The following is an 18,480-nucleotide window of genomic DNA, read 5'->3' as shown; positions in this document are numbered from 1 at the left end:
ATCCTAAAGGAGATCAGTCCTGGGTGTTCATTGGAAGGACTGATGCTAAAGCTGAAACTCCAGTACTTTGGCCACCTGATGCAAAGAGCTGACTCATTTGAAAAGACTCTGATGCTGGGAGTGTTTGGAGCAGGAGGAGAAGGGGACAACAGAGGATGAGATGGTTGGATGGCATCACCGATTCAATGGACATGAGTTTGGGTGAACTCCGGGAGTTGGTGATGGACAGGGAAGCCTGGTGTGATACAGTTCATGGGGTCACAGAGTTGGACATGACTCAGGACATGTCTGAGTCATGACTGAGGAAAGAATCTGAAAAACAATGCATATATATTTGTGTGCTGTGTGTGTGTGTGTGTGTGTGTATTGTTTAAATATTGTTTTGGCCAGAAAGTTTTTTCAGTTAGTGAATATGTTGTTCAATACAGTTCTTGGTGAAAATGGAAAATGGGTCTTTTATTTTTATTTAAAACCAAACTTTTTAGCCAGCCCATTATATATGTGTGTATATATACATATATCAGATCAGATCAGTCGCTCAGTCGTGTCCGACTCTTTGCGACCCCATGAATCACAGCACGCCAGGCCTCCCTGTCCATCACCAACTCCCAGAGTTCACTCAGACTCATGTCCATTGAGTCAGTGATGCCATCCAGCCATCTCATCCTCTGTCGTCCCCTTCTCTTCCTGCCCCCAATCCCTCCCAGCATCAGAGTCTTTTCCAATGAGTCAACTCTTCGCATGAGGTGGCCAAAGTACTGGAGTTTCGGCTTTAGCATCATTCCTTCCAAAGAAATCCCAGGGCTGATCTCCTTCAGAATGGACTGGTTGGATCTCCTTGCAGTCCAAGGGACTCTCAAGAGTCTTCTCCAACACCACAGTTCAAAAGCATCAATTCTTTGGCGCTCAGCCTTCTTTACAGTCCGACTCTCACATCCATACATGACCACTGGAAAAACCATAGCCTTGACTAGACGGACCTTTGTTGGCAAAGTAATGTCTCTGCTTTTGAATATGCTATCTAGGTTGGTCATAACTTTCCTTCCAAGGAGTAAATGTCTTTTAATTTCACGGCTGCAGTCACCATCTGTAGTGATTTTGGAACCCAGAAAAATAAAGTCTGACACTGTTTGCACTGTTTCCCCATCTATTTCCCATGAAGTGATGGGACCGGATGCCATGATCTTCATTTTCTGAATGTTGAGCTTTAAGCCTACTTTTACTCTCCACTTTCACTTTCATCAAGAGGCTTTTGAGTTCCTCTTCACTTTCTGCCATAAGGGTGGTGTCATCTGCATATCTGAGGTTATTGATATTTCTCCCGGCAATCTTGATTCCAGCTTGTGTTTCTTCCAGTCCAGCGTTTCTCATGATGTGCTCTGCATATAAGTTAAATAAGCAGAGTGACAATATACAGCCTTGACGTACTCCTTTTCCTATTTGGAACCAGTCTGTTGTTCCATGTCCAGTTCTAACTGTTGCTTCCTGACCTGCATACAAATTTCTCAAGAGGCAGATCAGGTGGTCTGGTATTCCCATCTCTTTCAGAATTTTCCACAGTTTATTGTGATCCACACAGTCAAAGGCTTTGGCATAGTCAATAAAGCAGAAATAGATGCTTTTCTGGAGCTTTCTTGTTTTCCATGATCCAGCGGATGTTGGCAATTTAATCTCTGGTTCCTCTGCCTTTTCTAAAACCAGCTTGAACATCAGGAAGTTCACGCTTCACATATTGCTGAAGCCTGGCTTGGAGAATTTTGAGCATTACTTTACTAGCGTGTGAGATGAGTGCAATTGTACGGTAGTTTGAGCATTCTTTGGCATTGCCTTTCTTTAGGTTGGAATATATATAATTGATCCACTTTGCTATACACCCAAAATTAATACACCATAAATTAACCATGCTTCAATAAAAGGCCACACTATATTAATATAGTCAGTTTGAATATTAATAAACTTTATATTTTCCCTATTTTATGATCAAAAAACACAGGAAACAGACAAACAGTTCTGGGTTCAAACTGCTGACTCTATCTCTAATCAACTGTGTGACCTTACTAAACTTGTTGGAACTTCTTTACCTCAGTTTTCTAATTTCTAAATGTGAATAATAATATTACCAAACTCAAGGGGTTTCTGTGAAATAAAAATGGGCTAATATAGCAGAAGCTCTCAGAGCAGTACCTGATACCTAGTAAGTGTTATCCCTGGTAGCCTAGTCAGTAAAGAATTTGTCTACAATGCAGGAGACTTGGGTTTGATCCCTGGGTAGGAAGATACCCTGGAGAAGGGAATGCCAACAGACTCCAGTATTCTTGCCTGGAGAATTCCATGGACAGAGGAGCCTGATAGGTTACAGTCCAAGGGGTCACAAAGAGTTAGACACCACTGGCGACTTTATCACACACACACAAATATATGTTAGCTATTCTTTTTGTTAGTATTATATAATAATCATTTTTCTTGTTATGCTTATTATTCTATGTATTCTAATTATTACTACTAAGAAAAATTGCTTGCATCTTCTCTTTTCATCAAGCTAATGTTTTATGAATAGTGTTATTATAAATGCAGTTATGTTTCTAGAATCAGCCTGCCGAAGAACTCACCCAGAAATGCTTCTTGGCCATGGGAGAAAGAATACCTGAAAATCTGAGGCTTGTACACTATTGGCCCAGTTTATGCAACTGGTCTTCTTTTTCAGGCGGAAATGCAGTAAATTTATTTAAGAGATTAATGTCCAGTACTTTGGCCACCTCATGTGAAGAGTTGACTTGTTGGAAAAGACTCTGATGCTGGGAGGGATTGGGGGCAGGAGGAGAAGGGGACGACAGAGGATGAGATGGCTGGATGGCATTACTGACTCGATGGACGTGAGTCTGAGTGAACTCCAGGAGTTGGTGATGGACAGGGAGGCCTGGCGTGCTGCAATTCATGGGGTCACAAAGAGTCGGACACGACTGAGCGACTGATCTGATCTGATGGCTTAAATATTACTTAAATCACTTACCAACTGAGACTAAAGGCAGATTCCTGAACTCTTAAGCCCTAGTTGCCTGTCTGTACCAACTTTGATATGACATCCTTTCTCTTTAGAGGTCCCTGCACTTGCCGTTTGCTGGCTGTGCCTCCCCCAGGCTAGCTTCATGGGTGTGAGACTTGTGTAGTCATCACATATGGCCCTGGATTCAGAAAAGTCATACACTTGACTCAATGCTCTGCTGTAGTTGTCCTAAAATTCTTAGTCATTTTTTCCTTTGAACTTATTTTTTATAAGTAGAGTCTGATGGAAAGATGTATGTGTGCCCACCATTTCTTGCCACTTCCTTTACATATAGCATTCATGAGATCCATGAGCACAAATTCAGGTGAGCTCACAAAGTGTTGGATTTCAGTGAGACTCAAAGTGAATACAGGATAAACATATTTTATCTAAGTAGTTCGATTCAGTTCAGTCGTTCAGTCGTGTCTGACTCTTTGCGACCCCATGAATCACAGCACGCCAGGCCTCCATCACCAACTCCCGGATTTCACTCAGACTCACGTCCATCGAGTCAGTGATGCCATCCAGCCATCTCATCCTCTGTCGTCCCCTTCTCTTCCTGCCCCCAATCCCTCCCAGCATCAGAGTCTTTTCCAATGAGTCAACTCTTCGCATGAGGTGGCCAAAGTACTGGAGTTTCAGCTTTAGCATCATTCCTTCCAAAGAAATCCCAGGGCTGATCTCCTTCAGAATGGACTGGTTGGATCTCCTTGCAGTCCAAGGGACTCTCAAGAGTCTTCTCCAACACCACAGTTCAAAAGCATCAATTCTTCAGTGCTCAGCCTTCTTCACAGTCCAACTCTCACATCCATACATGACCACAGGAAAAAACATAGCCTTGATTAGACGGACCTTTGTTGGCAAAGTAATGTCTCTGCTTTTGAATATGCTATCTAGGTTGGTCATAACTTTCCTCCCAAGGAGTAAGCATCTTTTAATTTCATGGCTGCAGTCACCATCTGCAGTGATTTTGGAGCCCAGAAAAATAAAGTCTGACACTGTTTCCACTGTTTTATCTAAGTAGACAGTGCCCTAACAGCCTGGAAAGGCTGTGCTTTCAGTTTAATCCAGAACTTTGAATGCAGAAGAAAGGCAATGACACTCCAAGAAACACAAGCAACGAAGAAACTATCATATCTTTTCTTATTCATGTTATTTCCCTTTGTTGCTTCTTAGTCACTCAGTCGTGTCCAACTCTTTGTGACCCCATGGACTATAGCCACCAGGCTCCTCTGTCCATGGCATTCTCCAGGCAAGAATACTGGAGTGGATTGCCATTTCCTTCTCCATTTTCCTTTGTTAGTCAACTACTTATATTGATAATGATGATATAGAAGGAAAAGGAAAAATAGAACATCCCATAGTTCCTTTCCTTTCAGTCCTTCCTTACTCACCAGTGAGCCAAAGGTGGAGAGTGTCTGGCAGGCAGGATGTGAAGTAAAAACACTTAAAAGTTAGTTTTGTGCACTGTTCTCAGTATTTTGGCAAGAATGAAATACATATGCATGGATGAGTTATAAAATATGAGTTGTATATTCTACATACAAGTTAAATGTTCTCATATGTGCATTTAAAACTAGCATTGCAGGATGTAAAGATGAATAGTAAATGTCACATGAATACTTTATAATTGTAATTTTTCAAATTTAGAACAACTTTAAATTACAAATAAAATTACCATGACAAGTAAAGAAAGGCTATGGAAAAAAGAAAAAAGCTTTATATTTTAGTAGCTTTAATAATATTACTTTTTACTTCTGCTTAAACAAGGGATCCTGCATTTTCATTTTGTACTTGGTTCTCTAAATTATGTAGCTGGTCCATCCTATGGTGTAAGGAGTCCACAAGGCCAAGAGATTGTGCCCATCCAGTGAGTGGCCCCCTCCCCTTCTTCTAGAACACACTACACATGCCTGGACCTGAAATCTCCTGATAAATAACTGATCCTGCTTCCACAGTCTGCGTTGGCTAGAACTAACTGGGGTGCCAGGGTCAGGTCTCCCCAAGACAGGTTGCATCAAATCAGGGTGTGTGCATTTCTAGGCTTGAGAGTACAAAGGACAGCTATTGAATTGATGTGTTGTGTGGGTTGAGGGAGGCCACACATATGTACATGAGGTCCCTCAAGTGAGGATTGGAGTTGGGGACAGTAAGAAGAAAAATGGGGGCCCCATGGCCCGTCTGTTCTTGAGCAGCCATGTATCAGCATGACATTGAGAACGGTCTAATAATTGCAAATTTGAATCTGGGCTTTCAAGTCATTTTGAAAGTGTTGTCTAGGCAGGAGATAAACACATTTAATAGCTTGTTAGCCTGATTTATATATGTTGATCTCCACTTTTAATTTTGCCTCAGGCCTCTTAAATATTAGGGGAGGTTCTGGATGTGAATATGTAAAGCACTTAGTGCCTGAAACTTAGTAAAAGCCCAGTGTGTGCTCGGCCGCTTTAATCATGTCTGACTCTTCACAACTCTATGGGCTGTAGCCCACCAGGCTCCTCTGTCCATGGTATTCTTCAGGCGAGAATACTGCAGTGGGTTGCCATGCCCTTCTCCAGGGGATCTTCTGGTTCTAGGAATTGAATTCCTGTCTTGTGCATTGGCAGGCAAGTTCTTTGCCACTAGCACCACAATGATGTTCTAAGGTAGCACCGTTCTCTTCTTGGACAAGGCCCTGCTTACCCCCGCCTGCCCTACACCTCTACCTCTTCTTTAACCCCTGGTGGGAAGAGTGATAGTGACAGTGGTGGTATTCTGCTTTCCAATCCCCAGATACTAAGGCCTTGCTCTAAATAGACTGATTGCCTGGATCCCTAAAGTGCTGCCTTGGGTCCCACAGCCATGCCCTGTGAGTCAGATTAGCTGAGGTTCAGTGACTGCCAGAATTATGCATGAGCTTGGTGTGCCCTCTGCAATTTGAATTGTGCTGTTCATTCTGCAGTTCCTCATATGCTTTTTGTCTTTTTTCCTAATGACTTTGGAATTACTTTAATATTTAGGACAATATTTATCTCTATGATAGTTAAAATACACTAAGAAGAACCTTTTAATGTTTCCCTTTTAGCACTGTATGCGCGGAACTAGGTAAAATTTTGATTTTTCTCAATTATGATAATTGTGCATTTCTTAGGCTTTCTAATTAAATGAATTTCCCGTTCTAATTATTAAGTTCTTTCCTGGATTGTCATCTTTGTTTCTGTGACATTTTCCTATAAGCCTCGTTGAACTCTGTTTTGTTAATTAGTCTTTATTTGTTTTAATGAATCATTCTAACAAACACACTTTGGAAAGCTTGTTCTTTGGAAACATTTTGGCATTTCTTCAAAAGTCTAAACTGTAAAATTGTTGAGGCAGGTGGAATCCATTGAGGCCATATGTCAGGTAGTTTTTTTAAGTACAATTTTTAAAAACATAGTGTTTATATTCCCTGTCTCTAATTCTCTTGCTGGCATTGATCTCAAAAACTATCAATGAGCAAATGAAAAGAAATAGGTCCCAACATGTAAAATGTAGTAATATTAGCAGAAACAGAAATTTGATTAGGATTATTTTTTTTCCTTTTCTTTTGTTGGTTTTCCCTCTTTATTTTATACTTATAACCAGACATTACGAAAGTGGAAGCATCGCTCCCTCTGTCAGATACTACGTGTGGATTAGTTACCAAACCATGGATTCTTGAAAGAGATGTTTTCCCTAAAGTAGTGCCAATACACTGTGTATGTTAATTGTCTACTTGCTTGTTTACATGCTGACTGGCTGTAAAATTCTTGAGAATAAAAACCATACCTGGGTTGCTTATCCATTTATACTTGTCCTCTAACAGAGTGATTCAGATACAGTGTAGGTACTTTAAAATATATGTCAAGTGGATAAATGAATGCTTCAGGCACATAATATGCTTAATATTGTCTAGATTGTGGCCTTGAAAGTATTAGGTCAAACCATATGGAATTGCAATATTCTCCCTTTTTTATTTATGATCCAATCCAATAGTTTGGTAACATCAGTGGAGATGGGGTAAAGATCAAAGAATTTTGAAGCTAAGATATTGATTGACTATTTCATACAGATTCTGATACCAGGCAGAATGATTTTAAAGGGTAAGGGAGCAAGAGTATCTTGGGTGAGATTGGTAGATAACAGCGAAAATAAGGGATAAATGATGGCATAGATCAATGGTGAAGGATGGAGACTTAAAAATGATACCATAGGAGTAATGACCTAGTTCAGAAGTTGCAGAGGGGAGTGCAGAAAGTACTTCTCTCAGCCAAACCCTGATACTTGGATATTGGGAGAAGTTGCAGCCTCTTCTAGAAAAAAGGAAGTCTTCCAATAAGGGTTTAGGCTCAGTTAAGTGAAGGAGGGAGAGGAAGCAAGATAAAACCATGGTTCTAGATGAGAAAGTCTAGGTAGAACACAGCTTTTATTTGAAAATCCAAGGTGACCAATGCCTAGAATATATTTATCAGATTTACCCACCCACTTAATTGACCTATCAGAAACTAAAAACAAAACTAAGATCATTGTGGGGTTATGATGGCATAAAGCAAGATTTTGTTTTTGTTGGTTTGTTTTTTTAATCACATATGACAATCCAGATCCATTTTGCAATGATCTGCTTTATAATCCAGAGTACATAAGAATGTTTTTTTCTGCTGTTCTCTACTTTGTCTTAGCTACATGCTGACATTTACCTCCTTTCCCTGAAGTAACATCATACATTTCTATGCAGTTCCTCAATGTATCCCAAGGTACATCCCATTAAATTCACCCAAATGGGAAACTGCAGTCTCAATGAGTGACATCCTAGAAATTCTCCAGGCTAAACCCATGGCAGCCATATTTTATGGGGCTGAATTGGGGCCTCAGACCCACCCATTTGTCCATATGGGGCAGGTCCTCTAGCCAAGTGTGTGCCCTAGTTTTTTTTTTAATTAATTTATTTAAGGCTAATTAAATAGCCTAATTACTAATTACTTTATGATATTGTGGTGGGTTTTGCCATATATTAACATGAATCAGCCATGGGTGTACATGTGTCCCACCATCCTGAACCCCCCTCCTGCCTCCCTCCCTACCCCATCCCTCTGGGTCGTCCCAGAGCACCAGCTTTGGGTGCCCTGCTTCATGCATTGCATTTGCATTGGTCATCTATTTTACATATGGTAATATACATGTTTCAATGCTATTCTCTCATATCATCCCACCCTCGCCTTCTCCCACATAGTCCAAAAGTCTGTTCTTTATATCTGTGTCTTTTTTGCTATCTTGAATATAGGGTCATTGTTACCATCTTTCTAAATTCCATATATATGTGTTAACATACTGTATTGGTATTTCTCTTTCTGGCTTCACTCTGTATAATAGGCTCCAGTTTCATCCGCCTCATTAGAACTGACTCAAATGTGTTCTTTTTTATAGCTGAGTAATATTCCATTGTGTATATGTGCCACAACCTCCTTATCCATTCATCTGCTGATCACAGAAATGCAAATCAAAACCACAATGAGGTACAATCTCATGTTGGTCAGAATGGCTGCCATCAAAAAGTCTACAAACAATAAATGCTGGAGAGGGTGTGGCAAAAAGGGGACCCTCTTACACTGTCGGTAGGAATGCAAAGTAGTACAGCCACTATGGAGAGCAGTGTGGAGATTCCTTAAAAAAACTGGAAATAGGCTGACATACAACCCAGCAATCCCACTGCTGGGTGTACACACCGAGGAAACCAGAATTTAAAGAGACACATGTACCCCCATGTTCATTGCAGCACTGTTTATAATAGCGAGGATGTGGAAGCAACCTAGTTTGGTTTCATAACTTTCAGAAAAAGACTACAGTCTGATCTTCTGTCTAGTTGGTTGGGAAAGTACCTGGATGTGTACTCAACAAACGGTACTGAATTTTAGAACTGAACAGTAATGAATTTTAGGATATCACAATATTTCTAGCCTCTGAACTCTCTGCTATTCTAATTCTGAAAGAGATGGGAATACCAGACCACCTGATCTGCCTCTTGAGAAATCTGTATGCAGGTCAGGAAGCAACAGTTAGAACTGGACATGGAACAACAGACTGGTTCCAAATAGGAAAAGCAGTACATCAAGGCTGTATATTGTCACCCTGCTTATTTAACTTCTATGCAGAGTACATCATGAGAAACGCTGGGCTGGAAGAAGCACAAGCTGGAACTAAGATTGCCGGGAGAAATATCAATAACCTCAGATATGCCGATGACACCACCCTTATGGCAGAAAGTGAGGAGGAACTAAAAAGCCTCTTGATGAAGGTGAAAGAGGAGAGTGAAAAAGTTGGCTTAAAACTCAACATTCAGAAAACGAAGATCATGGCATCTGGTCCCATCACTTCATGGGAAATAGATGGGGAAACAGTGGAAACAGTGTCAGACTTTATTTTTCTGGGCTCCAAATCACTGCAGATGGTGACTGCAGCATGAAATTAAAAGACGCTTACTCCTTGGAAGGAAAGTTATGACCAACCTAGATAGCATATTCAAAAGCAGAGACATTACTTTGCCAACAAAGGTTTGTCTAGTCAAGGTATGGTTTTTCCAGTGGTCATGTATGGATGTGAGAGTTGGACTGTGAAGAAGGCTGAGCACCGAAGAATTGATGCTTTTGAACTGTGGTGTTGGAGAAGACTCTTGAGAGTCCCTTGGACTGCAAGGAGATCCAACCAGTCCATTCTGAAGGAGATCAGCCCTGGGATTTCTTTGGAAGGAATGATGCTAAAGCTGAAACTCCAGTACTTTGGCCACCTCATGCGAAGAGTTGACTCATTGGAAAAGACTCTGATGCTGGGAGGGATTGGGGGCAGAAGGAGAAGGGGACGATAGAGGATGAGACGATTGGATGGCATCACTGACTCAATGGATGTGAGTCTCAGTGAACTCTGGGAGTTGATGATGGACAGGGAGGCTTGGCGTGCTGCGATTCATGGGGTCACAAAAAGTCGGACACGACTGAGCGACTGAACTGAACTGAACTGATACATAAGAAAAACTAGTCTTTCTTAGACTAAAGGACATACAATCCATTCATTTCAGATTTTGTCTTTGGAGCAAACCCAAGAACTATTTGCTAGTTTTGCATTGCTTGGGCCCCTGTATAACAGTCTTTCCTGTACAATGCTGAAGTGTGTTGTAACCCCACAGTGAAGAATGATTACGTGAAGGATGCTTTGATCAGTGCTATATTAAACTTGTTGTGATTATTATATGGATGTTTCTGAAGCTGCTGTCCTTAACATCACAGTACCCTAATTCACTGAGGACCTGTAGATGAAACTTCACTTGGGTCTCAAACAGAGAAAGTCATGCTCTTCTTGAACCTTTTTTTTTTTTCACTGTAGCCTGTTAATCTTTGTTATGCCTGCTTGGATGCTCAACATAAATGTGTGACCTGGGGACAGCAATTGAACAGGACATTATATTTGACTTTGGATATGCTAAAGTTTCCTGTAGTTTTTTATCATATATTTACTTTCTTTCGGGCTTCCCTGGTGGCTAGATCATTGAGAATCCCACCTGCAATGCAGGAGGTTTGGGTTTGATCCCTGGATCAGGAAAATCCCCTAGAGAAGGGAATGGTAACCCACTCCAGTATTCTTGCCTGGGGAATCCCATGGACAGAGAAGCCTGGTGGGCTACAGTCTATGGGGTCTCAAAGAGTCAGACACAACTGAGTGACTAACACTTTCACTTTTTCCCATTTCTTTATTTTCTTAATTTTTAAACATACTTATTGTATGTATCTTTAAGGTGCCTCAAGTCCTATTTTGAAATTTTTGAATCTTCCTTTTAAGAATATCTATAAATAAAGAAATAAATCTAAAGTCTATGTAGAAACAATCTTCTAGATGTTTTGTTTTCAGAGAGTCACTTGAACATTAAACTCATTGTGCTAATAAACTGGGAATTTGAAACCACTTTACAAGAATACTTGCCCCTGGAGGCACTGGAATGTTTGATTAGTCCTTGATGGGAACTGTCATATTGCTAAGTCTATTTGTCCTTCTTCCCTTTTCTTCCCCTTCCCCTTTCATCTGTCATGACCGTAACCTCTTCCAGTTTTGTTTAGTCCTTCATGTAGTTCCCAAAACCTCCCTCCCCACACTACTCAGTCATAGATAGAACTCCTGATTTATCCTCACATGTTCCTTATTGCCTGTAAGAAAAAAGCCAAATCTTACTCATCTGTTTGTATTCAGGACCTAGCATAAGCCTGGAATATAGTAGTCAGCTGATGAATATTTGTTGAATGAACTGAATTGCATTACATAAGATAATGCATACAAGGCCTTAGTAGAACACTTGGCACAAAGTATACAGTAACTGTTTCTCAATCACTTTCCTTCACACTTGGCCTGAACCTAGTTGTCTACTGCACGTGCCACCACTGTGGCTTTGGGCATCTTTGACTCATAATTGCATGCACATTGCATACATTTCTGTGCCTTTGGAGCCTTTACCATGCTGTTATTTCATTCCACAATGCAAAGTGAAAGTGAAAGTCGCTCAGTCGTGTCCAACTCTTTGCGACCCCATGGACTATACAGTCCATGGAATTCTCCAGGTCAGAATACTGGAGAGGGTAGCCATTCCCTTCTCCAGGGGATCTTCCAAACCCAGGGACTGAACTCAGGTCTCCCGTGTTGCGGGAGGATTCTTTACCAGATGAACCATCAGGGAAGCTACAGTGCAATCTCTTTCTTAAATGCATCATCTTTGCCCAAATCTAGAGAAAAAGAATATATAATCCTGGTAATGTTGGTCCAAATCTCTTCTATAACAAGTCATGAACTTCATATTATTTATTTATTTTTAACTTTTTATTTTGTTTTGGAGTATAGATGATTAGCAATGTGTTAGTTTCAGATGTAAAGCAAAGTAATTCAGTTATACATATTCATGTACCTATTCATTTTCAGATTCTTTTCCCATTTATGTTGCTATATAATATTGAACATGCCTTTTATATTTAAATAGTTTGACCTAGTTGGGCATTTCTGGCATATTTCAATGTAATTACATGTTCTTTTATAACTGGCAAAGTTCCTCAAATCAAGTTAAACATAGTTCCATTTATTGATGCAAGCACCCCTTCTTTCTGTACTCAAATAATAAGTGAACAATGATTAAATTTTTGGATTTGAATACATACTTTTTATGCATGTGTACCCAGTTTTTAGTATTTTATTTCATTAAATTGCCTCATACAGGAAATCTAAAATACATTCTATAGATTTTTATAATCAAAAGAAGGATAAATGATATATCTCAGGAAAACTCAGCCCAAGGAAATTTGTAATTCTCCTAGCCACTTCCACATAATTTTTAAAATGTGAATACCAGGAATGGTGCTGTTGATACTAATATCAGGACAAGGAAGAGAAGGACTTGGTTTCTCTGGAGGAATCTCTGGGGGAATAAACAAAGATACTTGTGCAATGTTGGAGATTTCTGACTTCAGGCTGACCTCATCAACAGCCTGTATAGCAATGAAGAGATCCGTGCCATTTGTAAAAGTGATGGTTTCTGGTTTAAACACAAAGACTTCCTCTGAGTTGGCCTCATTTGGGATGAGATCAGTAGTGTTCACTTGAAGCGATTCATTGAACTTGTCTCTGAGCTCAAGAATATTTGTGCTTATTCTAATGATGTACTTGTCAGCTAAAACATAATTTAAAAAAAAGGATGTGATTTGTAATCCGCAAGTCAAAGATTTTAAAAATCTACTAGAAACAATATCATCATACTATAAAATACCAATGAATAAATAAATTGATGGTCCATTTTTATAAGCACTAGTATCTTTTTTTTTTACATTTTAATTTTTATATCCTGTGCCCTTTTGTATTCTGACAGAGTAATAAATGTAAAACTGGATCAGGCTTGACTTAAAGCTTAGGTAATTATTTCTGGCCATAGCATCTGACTGAGAGAGGAGATAATTACTGCTTATTATTTTATTATTTGTGCTTCTCAAACTTGAATGTATACACACATCATCCAGGGATCTTAAAATGCAGATTCTGGTTCAGTAGACCCAGTTCTACACTTCTAACTAGCATTCATGTGATACCCATGCTGCAATCCACAGACCATACTTTGAGAGAAAAAATCTGAGGTTTCTTCCAAAGGACAGCTCTGGTCCACAGTATCTATGCTCTATTCCCAGTTCTCTCCAAGAGACATTACTGAAAATGAGGTCTATTAAAGCACAGCTTGGCAAGATTTCAGAAAAAAAACTGAGGATTGCCTATTCCTGGTTTAAATATCTTACACCTATATAGGCCAGTTGTTCAGATTCCAAACTTCTCATGTTTAAAAGTCTTAAACTGTCATTTCAGAGGACATCCCAGGTCCCTCCTGCCTTCTGCCCTCAACATGCATCACAGCACACCTGCCTGCCTCCCACCGTCTGCCCCTCCGCTTGGCTGCTAACCTCCTTTACAGGGTCCATACCACATTCAGCTTACCTCTTCCATGATCATAATCATCCCCGGGAGCCGTCCAAGTCAGATTAATGAGATTGTCCCCTTCGATTTTTGCCTTCAGGTCAGTGATTTTACATGGTGGAAAGAGATCAGGTATGGGGGCCTTTGGAACATCAGTGGCCACAAATGAACCTCCCGAGGACGTTCTGCTGAAACATACTTGCTTGCCTTGATCCTTGTTAATTTCAGGTCTTGGTGGATTCCATTTTACTTCACCTGCGTTAAAAAATCCCTCAGTTAAGACAGATAACACCATGAAATGGCTATACTTCCCTGTTTTGTCATTGAGTTGCCCTCTTCTTACACTTCCCTTCTTTCTTCCCACACGCAAAACTTACTTTATTTGTTGTAAAGCTCCTAAATCAGGTCACATCAGAGGGGGAAAAGCAAAGAGAATCATAGTTCTTTATCTCACATATATTTATTTCCTGGATATTTAGTGGCATAGCTTCCACAATTTGTTTTTTATAAATACACCTGTCCTGGAGTTGATTTTGTGTGTGTGTTTTAAATTTTAAATTGGAGGATAATTGCTTTACAATATTGTGTTGGCTTCTGCTGTATGTCAACATGAATCAGCCATAGCTATACAGAAATCCTTTCCCTCTTGAACCTCCCTTCCACCTCCCACCCTATCCTATGTTTTTGCTATCCTACTACCTTATCCTAATCTTAACCGGCCACAACATCAGTTTAAATACTACCTCTGCTTTAAACCTGCTCAGACTTCTTCAAGCAGTCTCTTCCACCTAGGTAATACTGTGGGTTTTATTGTCTTTCCTATTTATTTCTTAATCATTTAGCTGCGATTCAAGAATTGCCTTGATTATTTATTCTTTGAATTTTTCTCTTTCTCTCCATATTTGTGTTTTATCTTTCTTATTAGATTGTGCTGCTGCTGCCAAGTCGCTTCAGTCGTGTCCGATTCTGTGTGACCCCATGGACTGCAGCCCACCAGGCTTCTCTGTCCATGGGATTCTCCAGGCAAGAACACTGGAGTGGGTTGCCATTTCCTTCTCCAAGGCATGAAAGTGGAAAGTGAAAGTGAAGTCACTCAGTCGTGTCTGACTCTTAGCAACCCCATGGACTGTAGCCCACCAGGCTCCTCCATCCATGGGATTTCCGGGCAACAGTAGTGGAGTGGGGTGCCATTGCCTTCTCCCTATTAGATTGTAGTTTCTCACAAAATGTTTTATGTTAGGCGTTCTAAAATTGTGTGCTTTTGAAAGACTTGATTTTCTCAATGAATGTATGGAAATCTAGTTAATGTAGCAATTCCAATTTGCTTCACATTCGTGCTGAAAATTTGTATAAAAGTCATCCTGAAATTCTAAAAACCCCTGACCTGTTCAATCAGTGGCATTCTTGTTTACCAGCAATAGCTTATTTAGATGCATTTTCTTATTTTTCATCATAACCATTCCATGAGGTAGTTACTATTATTTCCTATTTTACAAGTGAGGCAGACAAAGCACAAGAGAGTACCTAAAATACTTTATCTGGTAGAAGGCTGGAATTGAACCAAGGCAGTCAAAATCTATACTCAATCTGATGGCTTAATAGGTGCTATGTTGTTACCTAGAGAACAGTGAATGATGTCTGGACATATGTTTGATTGTCATGACTGTGAGGGCTGCTTCTGATGTCTAGTAAATAGAGGCCAGAAGTGTTGCTAAACATCTCACAATGCACAGGACAGCCCTCCACAATAAAGAATTATGTGACCAAAATGTCAGTAATGGCAAGGTTGAGAAACTGATTTAATTCTGCACCATTCTCTCAGGTTTTGGTTTTCCCTTGATTCCAAGCCTTTTACTCAAGGCAAGGATGTTGTTATAGATTACTCACCATTCTCAATCCAGCCAGGTATGTACATGGCTCCATTTCGCTGGGGTGATGCATTCTGAGAGGCTGTGTTGACTCCTCCCAGAGCCCACACTTTTACACTGTATCTACCATTTGTATCATAAGCTGTAAAGTACCTTGAATAGATACCATCATCCTTAGTAGCATCAGCACCTTAACAGAGAAATGAAGGAATTAATGAAGGAATTAGGATTTGACTGTGTTAAGGATGAGGTATACTTCTTTCACCACTTTGTGTGTGTAATTTCAAATGCATACATCTTGTCCTCCTGAATTGTCTTTCTTTTTGAAATCAGTGATCAAGTCATGTGTCTCTGTTATATCCAACATAGCACAAAGTAACCTCTCAATAAGTATCTGTTGAACTGAATTGAATTACTGTATGTTACTGGTGACAAAAAGTGTTGTATGATTATTTCCTTAAAATTTATGACTTTTACCGAGGATAGGTTTAGGTAGAAAATTCATTTACAGAATTTGTTTTAATAAATTTACTTGCTTTATAGTGAATAGTCAAGTTCCTTCTCTGCTGCTTTCCAAATGTTAAAGCCTCTTTCTTCATCTGTAATGTAGGGATCATAACACCTCAAAAGTGTGTGGTGAAGATATGAAATGAAGATCTATCTATCCATCCATCACAAACTCCTAACACAAAATAGCTATTAATTTTCCTCCTTTCCTTTTCTGAGAGGGTTGGAATGCTCACTGACAACTTTTTTGCACTTTATAGAAGCTAAAGGCAAGCTCTTCTCATGTTTCCCAACATTTTGAAATATAGGAGTTGTAGGGAGGCAGAGAGCTCTCCCAACCACAACCCCAGTGCTGGACTCCTCACCACAATATGCCCTCCTGCTGTTGCTTGGTTGTTTCCTGGAAAAGAAAAATGTGTCCAGTTCCTGGGGTGGTTACCTGCTCCATTGTCCAATAATTCCAAGGTAACTGTTTTCCCATCCACTGATTCTATTAGTGCTGTGACCTTGGACCTAAGAATTGGCTTGGTTCCTTGGTGAATCTTTACATAAACTACCATAGGGCTAGGGAATTTGCCTGTGTCTTTGTTCATTTTAGAGGTCACTGTAACTGGAGGCAAAGTAGCACTTGATGCACGGGAGGTGACAGTCAAAGTTAGGGTTTGGGAGCTTGCTTGTAGGCTGTATTTCCAAACGCCAATCTAGCCAAAAAAAAAAGGAGACATTTCCAGTTAATAAATTTAAGTGACAGACCTAACTTCAATGCCAACTATAGGAAGAGCTCATCTGATACATGTACATTAAAAGTAGATCTAAGAAGGTGTTTTATACTCTCTTAGTCAAGGGAAACTTCGGTATGTTTGGACTAATGACATGGTTCTTACTGCCAAGAAAATTCTAGTTGGGAAAAATGAGGTTTGAAAGTTGTGTCCTTATCATAGCATTGTTTTCTCAAGAGCAGGATCAATAGAGGAAATAGTTTTCATTATGCCAAAGCATCAGCTGCTGTGTAATTTGAAGGTTCTCCTTTTAATACCTGGAGAAAATATCACCGATTTCCTTTTTCTTGACTAAAGCTATGACCAACCTAGATAGCATATTAAAAAGCAGAGGCATTACTTTGCCAACAAAGGTCCAACTAGTCAAAGCTATGGTTTTTCCAGTAGTCATGTATGGGTGTTAAAGTTGGACTATAAAGAAAGCTGCACACCAAAGAATTGATACTTTTGAACTGCGGTGTTGGAGAAGACTCTTGAGAGTCCCTAGGTCTACAAGGAGATCCAACCAGTCCATTCTAAAGGAAATTAGTCCTGAATATTCATTGGAAAGACTGATGCTGAGGCTGAAACTCCAATACTTTGTCCACCTGATGTGAAGAACTGACGAATTGGAAAAGACCCTGATGCTGGGAAAGATTGAAGGCAGGAGGAGAAGGGGATGACAGAGGATGAGATGGGTGGATGGCATCACTGACTTGATAGACATGAGTTTGAGTAAGCTCCAGGAATTGGTGATGGACAGGGAAGCCTGGCATGCTGCAGTCCATGGAGTTGCAGAGAGTCAGACACAACTGAGTGACTGAACTGAAGAGACTTGCTGTCACACAGAGTGATTTCCACAGAGTGGAGTTTTTTCCTTGTTCTCTTTCGTTCAACACTGACTCCTTTTTTTTTTTTTTTTTTAAGAAACCACTATCATTTTAAAAGTTGTGATTATTCTGTAAAAATTTTATTTTATCTTATCAAACTGTGAGAAGGAAAAAAGATGAGACCATACCTTGGCAATGTCTGGGATTTGGAGGTAGGCCATTTTGGTGTTTTTATCCACTATGAAGCCATCTTGTTTGTTTCCACTGGGATCCCAGAGAAGGATTTGGGGAAGATCAGTTGTCCAGGTGATGAGAAACAACGTGTCTTTCCCCACAGTGCTGTCCACAGTCACTGTGCCATTCATCCACTGACTGTTCTGGAGGGTTAATCCCCTACTCTCAAGCTGTAAAGTAAGTATACAATTCTTTACTTTCTGGAGAATACAGCTCCCATCACATAATAGCTTCCATTTTGCCTCCAACTATTAGTTGCCCCATTAGAAAGACTTCAGTGGTACCTAAGAACTTGGCTTGATGTTTAGTACCTATTATGAGCCAATTCTTTTTTTTAAATGATCCAATCATAAATGACTTTTCCAGCCTTAGCTTCCATAATGTTGATTCTGACACCCAAACAAGACCACTTCCTCTTATGATCTTCATGAATCTCTGACTCTCTGTCTACCACAATCTCTGCTTTTCCTGGAAATCTATACATTCACCTCCATTTGTCTAAGGCTTACCTACCCTTCAAAATTCAATTTGAATGTCACTTGATGTCTACATCACCAACAAGAATAATCTCTCCCTCCTTTGATCTCCCACAGTATATATTTTTTTTTAAACTTTCAATTTTGTATTGGGGTATAGCCAATTAACGAACAATGGTGTGATAGTTTCAGGTGAACAATGAAGGGACTCAGCCATATATACACATGTAGCCATTCTCCCCCAAACTCCCCTCCCATCCAGGTTGCCACATAACATTGAACAGA

The 18,480-nt window shown here is 40.0% G+C and overlaps 1 protein-coding gene and 1 long non-coding RNA gene across 2 annotated transcripts in view; one reads left to right on the top strand and one right to left on the bottom strand.

The window, feature by feature from the left end:
* Nucleotides 1–18,480, top strand: part of LOC147375717 (uncharacterized) — a 284,991-nt gene that overhangs the window by 232,651 nt on the left and 33,860 nt on the right. The gene's annotated exons all lie outside the window — the stretch shown is intronic.
* The window catches only part of CLCA1 (chloride channel accessory 1), a 34,092-nt gene continuing 27,837 nt past the window's right edge, over nt 12,226–18,480 (bottom strand). The window contains exons 10-14 of the mRNA XM_086390928.1: nt 17,674–17,889; nt 16,337–16,598; nt 15,410–15,580; nt 13,544–13,777; nt 12,226–12,734 (exon numbers count right to left, since the gene is read on the bottom strand). Coding sequence (XP_086247054.1) covers nt 12,352–12,734; nt 13,544–13,777; nt 15,410–15,580; nt 16,337–16,598; nt 17,674–17,889 — 1,266 coding nt within the window. The 3' untranslated portion in view covers nt 12,226–12,351. The remainder of the gene's footprint in view (nt 12,735–13,543; nt 13,778–15,409; nt 15,581–16,336; nt 16,599–17,673; nt 17,890–18,480) is intronic.

This window comes from Bos grunniens, chromosome 3, assembly GCF_055505025.1.
Source record: "Bos grunniens cultivar Pamir isolate PY7600 chromosome 3, Bosgru_T2T1.0, whole genome shotgun sequence".
NCBI classification, from domain to species: domain Eukaryota; kingdom Metazoa; phylum Chordata; class Mammalia; order Artiodactyla; family Bovidae; genus Bos; species Bos grunniens.
Note: the sequence above shows the minus strand (reverse complement) of the source record. Positions and strands in the feature narration are given on the sequence as shown.